General features: G+C 54.0%; 1 protein-coding gene across 2 annotated transcripts in view; it reads left to right on the forward strand.

Moving 5' to 3' along the window:
* The window catches only part of STXBP1 (syntaxin binding protein 1), a 68,280-nt gene that overhangs the window by 36,907 nt on the left and 13,517 nt on the right, over positions 1–17,856 (forward strand). For both annotated transcript variants that reach the window (XM_008174345.4, XM_008174346.4), the window contains exons 6-17: positions 1,276–1,379; positions 4,566–4,714; positions 5,480–5,564; positions 6,607–6,737; positions 7,491–7,598; positions 8,764–8,824; positions 9,855–9,920; positions 10,924–11,004; positions 11,921–12,059; positions 13,258–13,367; positions 13,994–14,095; positions 17,616–17,701. In XM_008174345.4, coding sequence (XP_008172567.1) covers positions 1,276–1,379; positions 4,566–4,714; positions 5,480–5,564; positions 6,607–6,737; positions 7,491–7,598; positions 8,764–8,824; positions 9,855–9,920; positions 10,924–11,004; positions 11,921–12,059; positions 13,258–13,367; positions 13,994–14,095; positions 17,616–17,701 — 1,222 coding nt within the window. The remainder of the gene's footprint in view (positions 1–1,275; positions 1,380–4,565; positions 4,715–5,479; positions 5,565–6,606; positions 6,738–7,490; positions 7,599–8,763; positions 8,825–9,854; positions 9,921–10,923; positions 11,005–11,920; positions 12,060–13,257; positions 13,368–13,993; positions 14,096–17,615; positions 17,702–17,856) is intronic.

A 17,856-nucleotide genomic window follows, 5' to 3' on the forward strand; every position in this document is an offset into this window, starting at 1 on the left:
ATCCAATCTAAACCTCCCCCACTTCAACTTGAGACCATTACTCCTTGTTCTGTCATCTGCCACCACTGAGAACAGTCTAGATCCATCCTCTTTGGAACCCCGCTTCAGGTAGTTGAAAGCAGCTATCAAATCCCACCTCATTCTTCTCTTCTGCAGATTAAACAAGCCCAGTTCCCTCAACCTCTCCTCATAAGTCATGTGCTCCAGACCCCAAATCATTTTTGTTGCCCTCCGCTGGACTCTCCAATTTTTCCACATCCTTCTTGTAGTGTGGGGCCCAAAACTGGACACAGTATTCCAGATGAGGCCTCACCAATGCCAAATAGACGGGAATGATCACGTCCCTTGATCTGCTGGCAATGCCCCTACTTATACAGCCCAAAATGCCGTTAGCCTTCTTGGCAACAAGGGCACACTGTTGACTCATATCCAGCTTCTCATCCACTGTAACCCCTAGGTCCTTTTCTGCAGAACTGCTGCCTAGCCACTCGGTCCCTAGACTGTAGCAGTGCATGGGATTCTTCCGTCCTAAGTGCAAGACTCTGCACTTGTCCTTGTTGAACCTCATCAGATTTCTTTTTGCCCAATCCTCTACTTTGTCTAGGTCCCTCTGTATGCTATCCCTCCCCTCCAGCGTATCTACCTCTCCTCCCAGTTTAGTGTCATCTGCAAACTTGCTGAGTCCACGCCATCCTCCAGATCATTAATGAAGCTATTGAACAAAACCGGCCCCAGGACTGACCCCTGGGGCACTCTGCTTGATACCAGCTGCCAGCTAGACATGGAGCCCTCCCCAGCTCTTCCTGTGCAATGATGGGCAAATCACGACACCTCTCAGATTACTACACCTTATCTGCAATACAGGGCTAATGCGATTGATCTGGCGTGCACGCCCTTCTCTTTGCCATGGTCTCTTTGCACTTTGCAGGGAGGCCAAATTCACGAACAATGTGCATGAAGCGTTTTGCGATCCTGGGGTGGAAAGTGCTAGAGAAGTCCTTATTAACGCTGCGGTGCCCGCTGAGTGTGTGAGCGTGTTTCCTCACTGGTCTAGGGGTCCCCAAGGAGACAGTTGTATTGCTGGTCCTCGGGACAATAAGCACCAGCCTTAAGAGTGTTTAATGGGCACTGGAGTGAGGCCATCCACCCCTCTCTGGATTTATCGGGGCCTGTCTCAGGATGGGTTGGATACCTGTGTGCTTGGTTTTGACCTTGATTTTGGCCTTTGGGATTTAAAACTGCTGCTGAATGTTCCGGTTCTCCTTCTCTTCCCAGCCTGCCCCGATGCCCTGTTTAACGAACTGGTGAAATCTCGTGCGGCCAAAGTCATCAAGACCCTGACGGAAATCAACATAGCCTTCCTTCCCTACGAGTCCCAGGTGAGTCCAGGACAGGGCAAAAGAGCAGCGATCAGCCTAGGACGCCTTCCCTAGGAGACCCCGACTGGCACGGGGGGGTTGGAAAGGAAAATGTTCTAGGTTCGCTAGCTGGGGGCTGTGGCTCCATGGGGTTTGCTCTGTAGCTCAGCCTTGGGTTCCCTGGAGGAGGAGAGTTTTTGGAACAGCCTAAAATGAGACATTAAATTACTATCCCCCTTTTCCCAGGGCTGGTTCTTTACCTCCTGCCCTGCTCTCTCAGCCCCGTCTCCTTCGATTATTTCTCAGGTCTGATCCTCGGTTGTGTCTTAACCCTGTGCTCCACCCCCACCCCATGCTATCGCCTGTCATTGGCTGTCTCCTTGGGTACCACCAGGGATGGGCCAATGAGTCCAGGGCACAGGAGGGGTGAAACTTTGTGCCATCTGTTGGGGAGCAGGCCCTTGCGCTGTTGGGGGTGGCCCACGTGACTAGGACCAGATGGCAGTCAACCGTCAGAGCCATTAACTCTTTAAATCCCAAGGGTTGCAGAGATTTGCCTAGCTGGCCAAACCAAGTGTGCCCCCGGAGAATTAACCTGTGCCAGCAGCTGACACTAGGATTGGCATCTGCTTATCGTGGGGTTGTTGGCAGGGACAGCCTTAGCGGTACTGGCCCCCTGGGTGCAGAAATCATTTGGTTTCCCCTCCCCTCCAAGCCAGCTTCTCCTGCTGCAGGGAAAGGATGGACTTGTGCTTCGCGTCTCCTGCTCTGCCTGCTCCCGCTGCCAGCTTGGGGGTGGGTGTTTACACGGAGAGGTTGATGCTAAGGAGAGAGGCAGCACGGTCTTGGGGCCGGGGCGCTGGGTTGGGAATCAGGAGACTAGAGACCGGATTCCGTCCGCCCAGTGACCTGCTGAGTGACCTTGGGCGAGTCTCTGCACCTGTTCCCTCTGCCTTGGGAGGCCGGGATGTGTCTCTTCCTGGGTATGATTGCGTGCGATGCCCCTGGGAGGCCCAGCGGGTAACTGGCAGTCCGGGGAAGTGAGCTGACGTGGCATTAAGCCATCTCTGTGTTCTCTCGCTTCTGAGCTGAAATGTAGCTAAGCACAGAATCACCCATCCCCTCTAGCATCCCACCCTGCCCCCCTCGGCCAGAGCTTTTGGAGGGGGCCTTGTGGCTGTCTGACTCAGTTTCTGCAGTAGGAGGATTCTCCCGCAGCTCGAACCAGGGCTTTTATGGTCCCATTACCCTTGCAGCAGCATAAAAGGGGCATACGCAGAGGGAAAATTCCTCACTCCGAGTCTGTACAGCGCCTAGCACACTGGGGCCCTGATCTCAGTGAGGGTCTCTGGGCAGCGCTGTACTATAGCTAATAATACTGGTTGTAGGTGAGCTGCTGCAGTGAGATTTGCTGAGGTTCTGTCATTAGGATTTCAAATGTCTTTAGAGAGGGGCCTGAGCCGTAACTCCAGGGCCAAACATCCCTAAGCTCTGGGGGTGTGTGAAAACCACATGCAAACCCAGATCCACCTTTTGCAAACAGCCCCTCTCTTTATAACAGGCTCAGGCCAACCCCTGGATCCAAACACCCTTTGGGAGGTTTGAAACCTGGACCCAGACCTGACCATTCTTTCTCGGCTTTGGCTGTCCGAGCCCTGTGTGCCTGGGCCCCCATGCCGTGGTGCTTTATTGTTGCCGTGGGTAGGCCCTTCTCTGGCATGGGCAACATATTGCAGGGGACCCAGGCAGCCGCCTTGCTATGGCTCTGAGCTGGCACAGGGGTAGTGTGACCGCTGTCAGGGAATTCATGGGAATTTCCAGCCAGCTGCGTCTAGTTAAACAGGAGGCTTGGCTGAGAGTGGCAATGATCTATGATCCCTTCCTCTGGGGCTGTCCTCACCCTCTGCTCCATCCCTCTTTGCCGGCTGGACCCCGCAGTGGCTGTTTTGATTGCCCATCAGCCCACTGCTGGCTGTTGGTATCCAGCACCATCGTCGGGTACGTTGGCATTAGGCGACGACTTTGCTTTTGATGCAGCCCTGGAGATGCTTCTGTGATGGCCACTGGCTTGGCCGATACACTGAACTGGGGCCCTCGAGAACCAAAAGCATGAGCTGCTAAATCTCCTGGGGTGGCACGGTAACCTACCCTCAGTGGACTGGGCACAGAGGGAGACTCGTAACACGCGTGGAGATGGCTGGCAGGGGCGGTGCCATGTCAGACTAGGAGAATTAGCTGGCATCAGCCTCCTAACAAATCTTTATAGTGGTAGGCCCAGGTAAGGTCCCCTTCCCTGCACCCCTTCATTGTGCCTTGGAGACGGGGAGACCCCTCCCAGCAATAAACCAGCGTCATTCCATGAATCATCCAGCAGGGAGCACACATCAGTGTCCCGGGCCTGCCCCACACCTCCCCCAAGCCCGTACGTGTGGTGCGGTGCCTCGGCCAGTACCTGTCTCCAGCCTGCTTGTGTTTGCACCAAGCCCCAATTGTAGCCCAGTCACCAAAGACTTTTGAAGGGGACTTCGTCACGTGAGCGTAACAGGCCAACGAGTCACTCAGGCATTCGACTCAACTGAGGGGGGCCGCTGGGGAGGGATGAGGTGTGGGGAACAGGTTTGGACCGTGCAACTCAAACAAGCTGCCTTGGGCCTGGCTCTGGGGAAAGCTGACAACCCCCCATGCTTTTCAGGGTGAGTAGAGGTGAGCTACAGCATCCCTCCCACTAGCCCCCCCATCGCAGGAAACCTGGTGCTTGTGCCCCAGGCTGTGCTGAGAGTGCTCTGGCTGTTGGGTTTCCCTGCAGACGGGAACCAGTAAGGGTTGGGTGTTGCAAAGTGCTGTACGATGCCTGGAGTCAGACAAGAATTAAAAGGAGCATTGCTGTAGATGGGAAGCTGTATTGCCTTGTGGGTAGAGCAGTCAGCGGCGACTCAGGCGACCTGGGTTCTGTCCCCGGCTCTGCCTCTGGCCTGCTTGGGCAAATCTCTTCATCATCCGGTGACTCAGTTTCCCCATCTGCAAGATGGGGATAATGACGCTGGCCTCCTTTGAGATCTACTGAGGAAAAGTGCTCTGTAAGAGCTTGGTACCATTATCACTAGACGTGGGACACGCGGTAGCCCTGTCTTCTCTAGCCGTTCCTTGGGTGCTCCTGGTGTTGCATTCACATTTAAGCTCAACCTCTGCCATTCCCATCCCCTCCAGGTTTACTCCTTGGATTCTGCCGACTCTTTCCAAAGCTTCTACAGTCCCCACAAGACCCAGTTGAAGAACCCAATGCTGGAACGCCTGGCAGAACAGATTGCCACCCTGTGTGCCACCCTGAAGGAGTACCCAGCTGTCCGATACCGAGGGTAAGGCTGTGCCCGTGGGGTGGTCTGAACTGGAGGCTTCTCCTCAAAGTATCTATTCATTGAGATCCCCACCTTACACCTCCCCAATTGGACAGGGCTGGAATTACTTCCTGTCATTGGCTGCTTCTCTGGAGTAGATCAAAGAAGTACCAGAGTTGCAGGCTATTGTCCCTTTCTCCTCCTGGCCGAGTCCTTCTTCACTTCCATTTCCTTCATGGCAGTTCCCATCTGTTCCCTGCTCAAAATCCTTCCTTCCTGGTATACTATCCCCACCCAAGCACAACCCCACTTCCGCCGCCTCAGACACAGAGGAAGGAGAGTGCATCGCCCCCAACAGCTGAGACTATGGTCCAGAAGTGGGGCGGGGAAGGTGCCGGGAAGACAGCAAGTGCTCTCCAAGGAGAGGTGGGGAGAGTGGAAAAAGTCTGCTAAAGCCACGTATGCTTGACAGGCCTGGTCAGAGCCCCATCCAGCCCACAGCTTCTCCGTGTGCCCTCCCAAGGTTTTACATGGAGGCTGGCTCCGTGAGGAGCATGAGAACTATGGTCCACACAGCCATTCTCCTGTCTTACTTCTCCCACGTGGGCCCTGAGCGCTGCAATTCTTGGACATTAGAAGCTGCTGAAATGGTCTGATTTAAGATATCTACATGTCTGGGGTTTTTTTTTTGCCAAGCTCCCTCATATAATCAACACTCCTCATAGGCTGGAAGGCGCATGAGGAATGAAATGACTTTACACCTTTCTTTCCCTTCCTCCATGCTAGAGATTACAAAGACAATGCCATGCTGGCCCAGCTAATCCAGGACAAACTGGACGCCTACAAGGCTGACGATCCGACCATGGGTGAGGTGAGTTCGGGCTGCAGGGTGCTGGATACTGGCCGTAGCACTTAGAGCAGCAGGAGTTCATGAAACTGCTGATGCTCTGACTCTTGGTTTACCTTTGAACCTGTCTGTGTGCAAGAGCCTCCCACGTCCCAGTAAGAGGAGAGGTTTCCGGTACACGCAGAAGGAAGACCACTGTAATCTTAGATGATTCACAACTATTTACATTAGGGCAGCATCTAAAAGCCCAAAACCAAGATCAGGGGCCCAGTGTGCTAGACAAGGTAGGCACATAGTCCCTGCCCTGAAGCGCTTACAGTCTAAATAGAGAGGATAGTCAAAGCCTGGGAGGGGAAGCAGACACCGAGTTGAAGGGCCCAGCCCAGAGTCACACAACAAGTTAGCCGCTGAGCCAAAAAATAGAACCCCTTGGCCAGGGCCTTAACCACTAGCCTCTCAAGTTCTTCTGGCGGGTTGTATGGCTTGGCTGACGGGAAAAGCCAGTCCCCCTTTTAGTGCACATCAAAACTGAGCCCTTGGTCAATACGTTCAGCCTAGACACGAACTCGGATCACCTACTGCTGTGCATGTGCATAGAGGCTCCGCCTAGAGCCCTCTGCGGGTGGCGCTCCCACAGTAGCAGCACAGAGAGCTCTCTGGTTCCCGGGGTTCCCTTAGCATCAGCAGGGAACAGTGTCCTGGCACATGCTGTGAGCAGGGCCCTTGCACCATCTCCTGCTCTACCCCAGGACATTTGGCTCAGAACAGGTGCAAACACCCCCAATGAACAGGGAGTTCCGTATTTGCTTCCGAAGTGGAACGTATCTAGCGTTGCTTTAAGCTTGTGCATAAAAACAAAAAAAATCAGGCTGGAGAAGGACCATTCCGATCATCTAGGCCGAGCTCTGTGTTCTGGAGTAGAGCTTCCCCCAGCGGTTCCTGCATCCGTCCAATAACGTATGGCTGAGCCGGAGCACATTTCAGCAAGTGACCTCTGATTTCCACCGTAGTGATTCGAATCGATGGAGAATCCACAGTGACAATGATTTGCTCTTTGTTTTGGCAGGGTCCGGACAAAGCTCGCTCCCAGCTCCTCATTCTGGACCGGGGCTTTGACCCCTCATCTCCTGTGCTGCATGAACTGACTTTCCAGGCTATGAGTTACGACCTGCTGCCCATCGAAAATGATGTCTACAAGTGAGTCCAGTGGAAACAGCCCAGGAGATGCAATACACAATACACCTTCATCCCTACAGCTCTGGCAGGTCCCAGCCTGATGGATCCTTGTAACGGGGTTCACACTGCACCCCGAGTCAGGGACACTTCAGTCTGGTGCAACACCCGTGCTCTTTATTCTCAGAAGGTTTCCCATTGCCAGTTCCCAACTATATACAGGATTTACAGCTACTTTGCCTACCACAGGCCTGGCCAGCAACAGACTAGGCAGCTCCCATTTCCTTCTGTGCCTGACCTCTCTCTTCCCCTCTCCCCATTTTTCCCTGGCTTCCTCCCAGCCTTTATAGCTCTGGGCTAGGAAGATTGGCAGGTGCAGCCAGTAACCAGGCAGGCACAGTGCTATCCACCCAGCCCCAATCCATCCCCCTTGATTGGGGCTGGAGTGGCAGGAGCTGATTAAGGGCTTCTCAACCAGAAGGGCTGCTGGTGGGTGCTAATTTTTCCCTGTGGGTGCGCCAGCCCCAGAGCACCCATGGAGTCGGCGCCTATGTTCTGTGGCATGCGCTGGTACCAAGGCACTGAAGAGTCACCACTGGGCCCTGGGAGTCCATCTTGTGTGAAAGATGCACTGGCTTGTCTCTCCTCTGTCTGGTCTGGGGGAGGGAAGGTGCTAGAGGGGATGAGGTTATCTCCATCAAAAGCAGGAGGTGATGTGTGTTTCCCCCCCCACTGTCAGTTTTCTTGCCATGTGACGCTCCCTGCTCTTTTCTCCAGGTATGAAACAAGCGGCATCGGAGAGGCCCGGGTGAAGGAGGTTCTCCTGGATGAAGACGACGACCTCTGGATCACCTTGCGCCACAAGCACATTGCCGAGGTGTCCCAGTGAGTGCTTGACCCTGTTCCACGTGCCTGTGGGTGGGACAGTCAGTCACCCTTCCTCCGCGCAGGGTCAGGCATGTACTTAAACAAGGGTGGAGTTATTTCCACTGGCAAGATGAGGAGCAAAGGCAGGCGCTGGGCGTGCGTTTCAGTACAGCTCTGCCAACACCCCTCAGTCCTGACCTGACTCTGTAGTCTGGTCCTAGACTCCCACAGCTCAGCCAGTGCCCTTCAGTCCCCTCTGTAGTCTGGTCCCAACCTAACCGGGCTACACTGCTGTTTTTAGTGCACTAGCTTGAGCAGGGCTCGCGGGTCTGTCCACCCACGTGGACGGCCCCTAGCAGAGACAAAGAGCAAAGCCACCAGTCTTGTTTGCCTGGTGTCCTGTGTCGGGAGGATTTGGGCTGCAGTGCTAGGGAGGGCACACACCAGTGCTGCACCTACTGCCCCACAGACCATAGCAGCTCTGAGACTTATGGCCAAACTTCCCTCTCGTTCCCCAGCCAGTGCAACTCAACCCTGCTGTTTCGCTGTCTGCGTGCGGACCCCTTCCTGTGATCACTGGCCATCCCCCGCATACAGGGAGCGCAGGGCCTGTGGAGCGGAGCAGGAAGCACAGCACAGGATTAACCTTTGGCTGCTGCATGTGTGTTGTTGCAGTCATGGGTAGAGTAACACTATACACTGTGCCCAGAGCCCCCAGAACTTTGCAGCCCTCTCCCTTCCCCCATCCTATCGGCAAACCCCAAACCTGCAGACCCCTTCCCACCTCTCCGCCGCCCTCCAGCTCAGCAAGTGACATGAGAGGGGGAGGAAGGCTCTGTACTCGTATGGTGCATCTCTGCCTCCTGGAAGCTTTGTCTGGTGCAGTCTGCGGCCTGCCTGCCATGTGCTGAGGGCCCTGTAGGCTTTGCTGGCTGGGGATGGACGTGAGCACATGCTTAAAGTTAAGCTGAATCGGGGTCTCACTTACTGCTGCAGATGGACCCATCCTAGGACAGGGCGTGGATTCCTAAGCCCTTGCTTTCAACCCTGCCCTCCCCCGGCAAGCCCCAGTAACGCACAGGGAGGCTGTGGAAGGCTAGAGAGAGGATGTGGGTGAAACTGCAGGGGACAGTGTGCATGGGGACAGAGCAGATGGCTGATCATTGTGCCCCCTTCTTTCCAGGGAGGTCACCCGCTCTCTAAAGGAATTTTCTTCCAGCAAGAGGATGAACACAGGCGAGAAGGTGATGCCATGGCTCGTGTGGGAACCGGCTCCCGCTAACCGACCCCCTTGTGCACTGGAGCGGTCTGCTAGAGACAGTCACAGGGAATGAGCAGGGGCCAAAGGGGAGGCTAGGTTCTCCATGGAAGCTTGAAGCTCAATCCCACAAGGCCCTCAAATTCCTGGGCCCTTTTAGAAACGAGGGAGAGGGCAGCCGTCCATCCATGTTATTTAGAGAGACTCAAAATGCTGATAAACTCCCTGAGCGCCAGGTGTGTGGGGGGGAGGAGAGAAAGGGAGCAGCTGTTTCTCCTCTGAGGCCATCAACATCACATTCTAGCCATACAGGATTTGCCCTACAGGATGCAATCAGTGCTCCATCACTCCCAATATCCTGCATCAGCCAGGGGACAGTACCAGACTCTTAGGGACATAGGAATGCCAGACTGGATCAGACCCGAGACCCAACTAGTCCAGGATCTTCTCTCTGATGGTGGCCAGCACCAGCTGCTTCAGAGGAAGGTGCAAGAAGCCCGGCAGTAGGCAGTTCTGGGAAGGTTTCCTCCTGACCCCCACTAGTTAGAGTTTGGCTCTGAAGCATGAAGGTTTGTATCACGTGTTCTTTTAATATCCTTCGGAGGATCTCGCACTCCATATTAATATCCAGTCCCTGCTGAGCTCTTGGCCTTGATGAGAACTGGTGGGAAAGGAGAAAAAACCCTGTCCCCAGCCAACTGTGCAAGATTGCATTTGGATTTGGGGGTGTGTGTGTGGGGGGGAGAAATGTTCCCCCACCTCCTGAATCCCCTTTCTCTAGTATTGGTAGCTACAGCTCTTATTACCGCTCATAAGGTTAGCCAGCCCAGGAGGAGACTTGGGGCCATCCTGTCAACCGCCCCCCTGCCCGCCCAAGAGCCCTGCATTTGAACAACTGCTGAGAGAGTTACAAGGCAGGAGGTGTGATGCTCCCATGGGTGCCTTCTTTCCTGGCCTTCCTCCCTACGATGGCAAAGGCACAACAGGGGAAGTCATGCCCTCTCCTTTCCTTGCAGACCACTATGAGGGACCTGTCCCAGATGCTGAAGAAGATGCCGCAGTACCAGAAAGAACTCAGCAAGGTAAAATGAATGAGGAAAACGTGCGGCTGCTAGCAGAAAGAAATCTGGGCATGAGCACCCTTCCATGTCAAATGTCTAACGCCGGCCTGCTTCCTTAGGCTAAGGCAACAGTTCTCGCCGGGAAGTCTGTGGGCCAGCAGTGATCAGAGTAGCCCTTGCTGGTGGTCCCTAGAGAGAATTCTGATAAGGACCCACTGGTTGGTTGAGGGGCAGGGGAGAGAGGGTCTACATAGGAGGCTGGGCAGGGAATTGTCCTCATGCAGAAGGCAGTGGCTGGAAACCACCTTGCTAAATTTCTACATTATTATTACAATAGAGTTAGAGGTCTCCACTGAGCTCAAGGGCCCATTGTGCGAGGATCTGTACAGATATAGAGTAGGAGACAGTCCTGGCCCCAAAAGAGCTTAAAAATCTAAATAGAGGAAACTGAAAACTGGCCAAGAAGAAAAGTGACATGCCCAGGGCCACCCAGCAGGTCAGCGGGGGAGCTGGTTCCAAAACCCAGATCTCCCATCTACGTCTTAGTCTACAACCTGTCCGGTGTCGTTCATTCTCCTGGAAAAAGGTGAGGCGGGGGCTGGGAAGGAGGAGGAAAAGGAACCACCATGTTTGCTTTAGCAAAATAACAGAGCAGCTGGAGATCCCAGACTTGTTTTTCCAGCCATGATGCGGTTCAACACAGCACAGCACGGCGTACATCAACAAGGACATCTCTAGTGTCACAGCTGGAAATGGATAGTTTTCGCAGAGCCCATTTTCTACACCGTGCCCCGTGCTTGAGAGAGCGGAGAGGGAGGCTGGGGAGCGGGCGTGGCAGGGCAGGGGTATGCTCTTGAAGTCTATTCACACATACCCAAATACAGGGCCAGCTCCGCCACAGGTATCGATCAGTGCAGTTTCTCAACAGCCGGGGCTTTGGTCCGCTGAGCCAGTTTTAAGCTCTGGGAAACCTACTGCTGCTGCCACTGCTAGGCCCGGGTCTGTACCTCTTGTGTCTCCTTAGTACTCGACTCACCTGCACCTGGCTGAGGACTGCATGAAACACTACCAAGGCACCGTGGATAAGCTCTGCCGCGTTGAACAGGTCCTGGTCTCCTCTGTCCTCCTTTCTTCACACTCCCTCTGGCACCATGAGCGCCCCGCCCCGTGCAGTCACTGCCAACTCAAACGCAGCCTTGGAGCCCAAAGATCCTGCAGACCCCAGGGGAGAATCTCCCCAGGGCTGTTCTTGGGGAGCCTCGGCTTGGTTTTAGTGCCGTGCTGCCTGGTCTCGGCGTGCTTGATGCTCAGTTGCAGGCTGTGCCAGGTGGGAAGGAGAGACTCTCTCTAGAGGCAGGTGCAAATGGGCCCTCTGTCTAGCTTTAAACTAGTCTCTCGCCTCCCCACACCCAGTAAAGGGGCAGGGTCACTGGAGACTCTCCCCTCTATTGGAGAAACCCTCAGGCCTAGACCCTGGTGCTGTAGAGAAGGGGCCTGTTCTGGGCAGAGTGTTCCTGTCTCCATGACCTACCCAGAAGGGTAGGGGGCTTTCATCCGTCACCAGCCCAGGTGTGTTACCGGACTGCCACGGTCCAAACCCTTCTGTCAGGTAAGCCTGGGGCTGACGTCTGCACCGCCCGCTCCTTGGAAGAGCGACAGCCTCACTTGGTTGGGGTGGAGATTTAGCTTTCGCCCACCACCTGCTTAGCCTCCTGCTCGCTTCCTCCAGCCCCAGTGATCCACCTGCATCGTCTAGATCGGTTTCAGTTTCAGGGCCCTTCACAAGGGAAAAGGCAAAATCACGCTTTAGCTTCTCCCTTTAATCTAGGCAGGGAGGCGCTCAGAGCCCTGCTCTGCTCCTTGCACACTGGTAACTGGGTTTAAGTCGGCCTAAGGGAGTCAGAGCCCAGCTTCCACATGCCCCTCGGACGCTAACCCAGAGGCTCCGCATGGTGGCTTGCAGCCTGGCCCTGGGAAGGACTCCAGGGGTAAGAGATAATGAGTGTGTACGTTCTCTGCAGGACCTGGCTATGGGCACTGATGCCGAAGGGGAGAAGATCAAGGACCCCATGAGGGCCATTGTCCCAATCCTGCTGGATGCGAACGTCAGCACCTACGACAAGATCCGTATCATCCTGCTCTACATCTTCCTGAAGAACGGTAGGGGGGAGAAACTGCTGAGGGGGTAGGGGATGGGCGGGGGGGGGGGGGCTCCTCTGGGCACAGGCAAATGGAGAAAGACCAGGGGAGGGAGGAAGGCGATAAGCTGCAAGCAGGGGGCGGGGGGGAAAGAACAGAAGGAAAGTGGTGGGGCCAGAGCTCTTCAGACGTGGAGCCCAGGAGAACAGGCCACTGCAGGTGGCTGTGAAGGGCTCAGACAAGGAATTGGAGCTCCTTGCCTGCTCTTCTACGGCATGGGTAAATCATGCACTGGGCACACTGATTTACACCCGCAACCCACAGACATCGTTAGCCTGTGCCTAGGACATCAACTGCACAGATTATTAGTGTCTCAGACTGCTCACCTGAATAGTGCTCACTCTTCGAATAATGCTCTGACACTGACTAGCACGTCACCTTCTGGCCTCCCGGCATGGGGTAACTGTTCCCGCACAATGCAGCCTTCCCACGAGGCTGTTGCCATCCCCTGCCTCCTCCTTTTACAGATGGAGGAAACGGAGGCATGGCGAGGCGAAGTGATTCACACACAGTCACCTCGCAATTCAGTGGCACAGCTGGGAATCCCCCCAGACCACCTAGCTTCCTGAGTTGGCGCTATGCTGTAGGACAGAGGTTCTCAACCAGGGGTCCGGGACCCCCTAGCAGGCCGCAAGCAGGTTTCAGGGGGGCTGCCGAGCAGGGCAAGCACTCACCGGGGCCTGGGGAGAAAGCCGAGGGCCCTGATCCCTGCCACCTGGGGCTGAAGCCTGAGCAATGTAGCTTCACGGGAGCCTCTGTGGCCTGGGGCCCCAGCCAATTGCCCTACTTGCTACCCGCTAATGCCGGCCCCGGCTTTTATATGCAGAAAAGCAGTGGTGGTGGCACAGGTGAGCCGTGGAGTTTTTATAGCACGTTGGAGAGGCCTCAGAAAGAAAAAGGTTGAGAACCCCTGTTGTAGGAGATGCAGAACCAATGCACAGAACTGCAGGCCTTTAGGGCCGCGAGCGGCTCGGAGGGAGGGAAGTGATGGAGTGAAAGTGGGAGGGAAGATGGGATTGGAGCAACAGCAGCTTTCATGTGTTGAGGGAGGAGCCTCATGATTGAGGCTTCCTGCTGATGATTGATGGGTGGTGACCTCGGACCCCAGGCCAGGAGAAGGGTTTCCGTTTGGGAAGCTGTTCCCCGTTTGCATTCCTAGGGATCACCGAGGAAAACCTGAACAAACTGATCCAGCACGCTCAAATCCCACCGGAGGACAGCGAGATCATCACCAACATGGCCCACCTCGGCATGCCCATCATCACAGACGTAAGCACCCAATCGCCCCCTGCTGAACCAGAACTTCCAAGTCCCTTTGTGCTACACTGGGCATCAGCCCCGCCCAGGCATCGCTTGACTGGCCAAGAGACCTCCAGCGATAAGCAATGCCAGACCGTGACTGGCTCTGGTTCCCAACTGGTCACAAGCTGTGGGGTCTATTATCACCCTCCCGCTGACCAGCCTGGATTAGGGTTAGCCATTATTGGTAGATACCAGCAGGAGGCCACTAAAGTGACAGCGGAATTCTTATTAGCTTTGGGATTGTAATTAAATCCAAAATGGCTGGTGCGGACGGATCTCTACAGAAGCCGGGGAGGAGGGAGTGAATGCACTTACGTAACAAGGGAGAATTAGCGAGTCTGGGACCAGCTAATGCTCTCATCTCTGGGTCATTGGCTGTGGAACCAGCATGACTGGACCTCCCTTGCAGATGGTGATGAGACTGGCCCAGAGCAAGCATGGCCCAGGCAGAGGAGTGCAGACTGCCTCAGCAAATTGCTGGAGGAAGGGACTGGCACCAGGAGTACGTCTAGTGGGGAAACTGGAGGCTCCTCTAGGCTCCAGAGCCGAGCCTTCCTTTTAAAGGACTCTCTGCATGTGTCATTTGTGTCCAGTCTACCTTGCGTCGCAGGAGCAAGCCGGAGCGGAAGGAGCGGATCAGCGAGCAGACCTACCAGCTCTCACGATGGACCCCGGTTGTGAAGGACATCATGGAGGTAAATCATTGAGGAGCGTAGGGACAGTGAGGTGGGGGGAAGGGAGGAGTGTTGCTAGTGGAGTGCTTTGGGGCAGGGACTGTTTTTGTTCTGTGTTTGTAGAGCCCAATAGGGTCGGGTCCATGCCTGCTCCTGAACACTACATCAAAACAAATGGATAAAGAAATTCACCTGCTTCCAGGACCACATGGTCCTTCACAACCTGCACTGTGTGGGCTGCATCCCTCAGTTCAGCGAGCAGGACAGCACGCGACACGCCGATCTAGCGAGAGGCCCTTCTGTTCCATTTAAAATTGCATTTATGGAGACATACAGAGCGAGGTGGAGCTCTGGGTGCACCCCATGTCTGAAATCCTGCCCCCAAGCTCTGGCCTCTGTGAGCTGGTCACCCTGCGTCCCTGGGCTCTGGTTTCACATGGCAAGGGTGGTGCCATGGTGGAGCAGGGTGAAGTGGGGAGGGGGAAGGAAACACATTTACTCAGTTCCCCCAAGGAACAGATCAGAGTTTCTGATCCTGCCTGGTGCAGAGAGCAGCACTGGGTTTGAACAAAGACGTTTTCCGATCTCACCTTCCAAGGGCAATTGCTGTAATAATACACCGACTCTCCGATCTCAATGGTGCAACCTTGGCAGGTGAACTGAGGCCAGGCTGTTCAGTGTGGGAGAGGGGTTCATTTCTCTGTAATGCAGTTTAGGAAGGACCTTTGCCTGCGCTGCCACCTAGTGGAAAAAAAGAACAGGAGTCCTTGTGGCACCTTAGAGACTAACATATTTATTAGAGCATAAGCTTTTGTGGGCTACAGCCCACTTCTTCGGATGCAAAGAAGTGAACATATATTGAGGAGACTGTGTGTGTATATATATCTCTCTCTCCTCAATATATGTTCCATTCTATGCATCTGAAGAAGTGGGCTGTAGCCCACGAAAGCTTATGCTCTAATAAATGTGTTAGTCTCTAAGGTGCCACAAGTACTCCTGTTCTTTTTGCGGATACAGACGAACACAGCTGCTACTCAAACTAGTGGCAAAAGACAGCCCTGGAGAGGAACACAGCCGTGCCGTGTCTTTGGCGAGATGGGTGTGTCCCCTCTGACAGATCCTGCATCAAACACGACAAGGTTTTAAACTATTTACAAAGTCTAAAGGAGGGAGCTGGAGCCCAGAGCAAAATCCGGGCGTCAAACTTTGCAGCTCAGCCCCATTTCTATTAGGGCAAATGGATCCTGGACAAAGAGCCAGATCTTAGACCAATGCCTCCCCTGCGTGTCCATGGGATCTTTAGGCTGGTTGAAGAGGATTAAACACTAGTACTTAGGGTTCAGAAGAAATTTCCCCCACCCCACTCAGATTATGCCATAACTTCCCATGCCAGAGTTTTACACTTCTCTCTGGTGCTAGCCACGATCGGAAACGGGATCTGATATTTACTAGTAACCCAAGCCTCATGCAACAGCACGTGTGTGTAAATCCTCCCCAAATGGTTGAGAACTTAAACTGGATGGGATCAGACTGCAGATCCCAGGGATGGTTCAGCCTGGTGCTGTTCTACACAAAAAGTGCTCTCAGCTCTGCTTGTAGCGGTTTCCATCACTTGACACTGACAGACACTTGAGACTTCCAGTTTGGGGTTATTGTTTGTGCTGATGTGTGAGTGGCATGTGAGGGGCTACATGTGTTTGGGGTTGTGTATGCTGGTCATATTGTTGTGTGGCTGGGGAAGGTTGTACTGGGAGATTTGCGTGGTTGGCAGGTAGGCCAAGTAATCTACCAACTATGCAGTCTCCCTCATACAACCAATGAAATTGTTGCATGCAAATGAGCTGTATAGTAAGGGTGGAGACTGGCTGAGTTACCTCTGATATCACAATAGTCTAGGACTAAGGCGTGTGTCTATGCCCTATATTGTAGCTGGACACCACACAGGTGTGATTTGTAAAATTAAAATGACTGAGAACTTAAAAATTGGACAGCAACAGACTGAAACCTAGCGATGATTGAATGTGGAGATATTCTGAACAGAAAGAGCTCTCAGCTATGCTTGTAGCTGTGTCCATAACTTCACACCAACTCAGATATTCGAGACTTCAGAGCGACACAAATTCCTTAAACCTCATTACAGTATGCAGATTTATTTGTATTACCGTCGCACCTATGAGCCCCAGTCATGGATCAGGGCCCCCTGGTGCTAGGCGCTGTACAAACAGAACAGAAAGTTGGTTCCTGCCCCAAGGAGTTCACAGTCTGTTAGTGAATTGGATAGACCGCTACTGTGATCCAATATATCAACATTTGGGATATTATTGATGCTGCACAGGAGGAAACTTGGTTGGAGGCTAAGAGTGGGGGTGTTTTTATTCCCACATTGAGGGGCAGGGAAGGGTAGCTAATGTTTTATAATGAGGTATGTCAGGCAGAGAAGAGAAGAGGTGCACAGAGGAATCTTGTGCATACAGATCTACGGAGATGAGAAAAATCAACCCACCATTATCTTTGAATGCCAAATAATCGACCTAACAAACCCTTGGTAAGTGCTGTGAATCAACCCAAACCTGGCAGAGCGGAGACAGGGCAGATGCCTATGTTCCTAACTTTGGTTTTATCCCTGAGTGACTCCTCCATCTAGCTCCCACATCAGCCATGCCCCCCCCCCCCCCCCCCGCAACCCCCTCCCAAGTTTTACATCAGTGGTCCTTGCTGAAGGCAATAATGAGGCACTACTCAGCTCTGTGACCCTTGGCTCGGCCCTGCACCAGTATTTGGGGGGAAGGAGGGGGAGGGGATGTATATAAAGAGCAAGTCATCTGAGCAGATGACAATGACTCATTCAGGGTACATGGCACAGCGGGGTTCCTAGCAGGTCATGCTGGGGAGCTGTGCATAATAATTGCCCTGTCAGGCTTAAAGACCCGGTGGGTGACAGGAGATGGCTGTGAACCAGTAGAGACAAGGCTCCCATTCAGGAGCCAAACAGCTGGCTGGCTCCTGTTCTTCCCCCATTGCTCAGTCAGGCGGGACAGAGGCGCCAGGAACTTGCAGGGTGACTCGTCAGTTTTTCAGCCGCCGTTGAAGTGACGGTCCTAGGGATTTGACTGCAGAACGGATTAGTGTGGCACATGGCTTAGGTTTCGGGCTTGCCCTAGGCATTCAGTAGCGACGGCTGCAAGGAGAGTGACTCGCTCATTGGGTTGGCTGGCTAACCCAGGAAGGAGCAGGGAAACGACAGAATCAGACATGCAGGGCTGGATGGGGCCTCAAGTGGGTATCTAGTCCCTCCCCACCTTGGCTGGGGCAGGATTGAGTTACCCAGACTCTTCTATAGCTCAGGGATAGTTGGGCTTTCCTCAGTGGGACAGTTCTTGAGGAATTCTGCCAAGGATCCAGTGGGAAGGGTCCACCCCTTGCAGTGACCTTCACAGCTGGGTCCAGGAAGCTGCCCGATAAGAGGAATTGGAGCTCTGATCCAGACGGTCTCCCATTGGCTTGCCCACTACGTACTGACATCAGGCTCTTCTCTTCCCAGGACACTATTGAGGACAAACTGGACACCAAGCACTATCCCTATATCTCCACCCGCTCCTCGGCCTCCTTCAGTACCACTGCAGTCAGGTAGGTAGAGCCCTATGGAGAGGGGTCCCATGCCCTTTCTGGGAGGAGGTGCACCTTTGAGCCTCATGCCAGCCTTGCCCCTCTGGGCTTCGCTCAGTTTCAAACAGGAGAACTCAGTTAGGCCCCGTCTCATGAGACCTCTCCGCTCACATCAC

This window comes from Chrysemys picta, chromosome 18 (assembly GCF_011386835.1).
Source record: "Chrysemys picta bellii isolate R12L10 chromosome 18, ASM1138683v2, whole genome shotgun sequence".
Lineage (NCBI taxonomy): Eukaryota > Metazoa > Chordata > Testudines > Emydidae > Chrysemys > Chrysemys picta.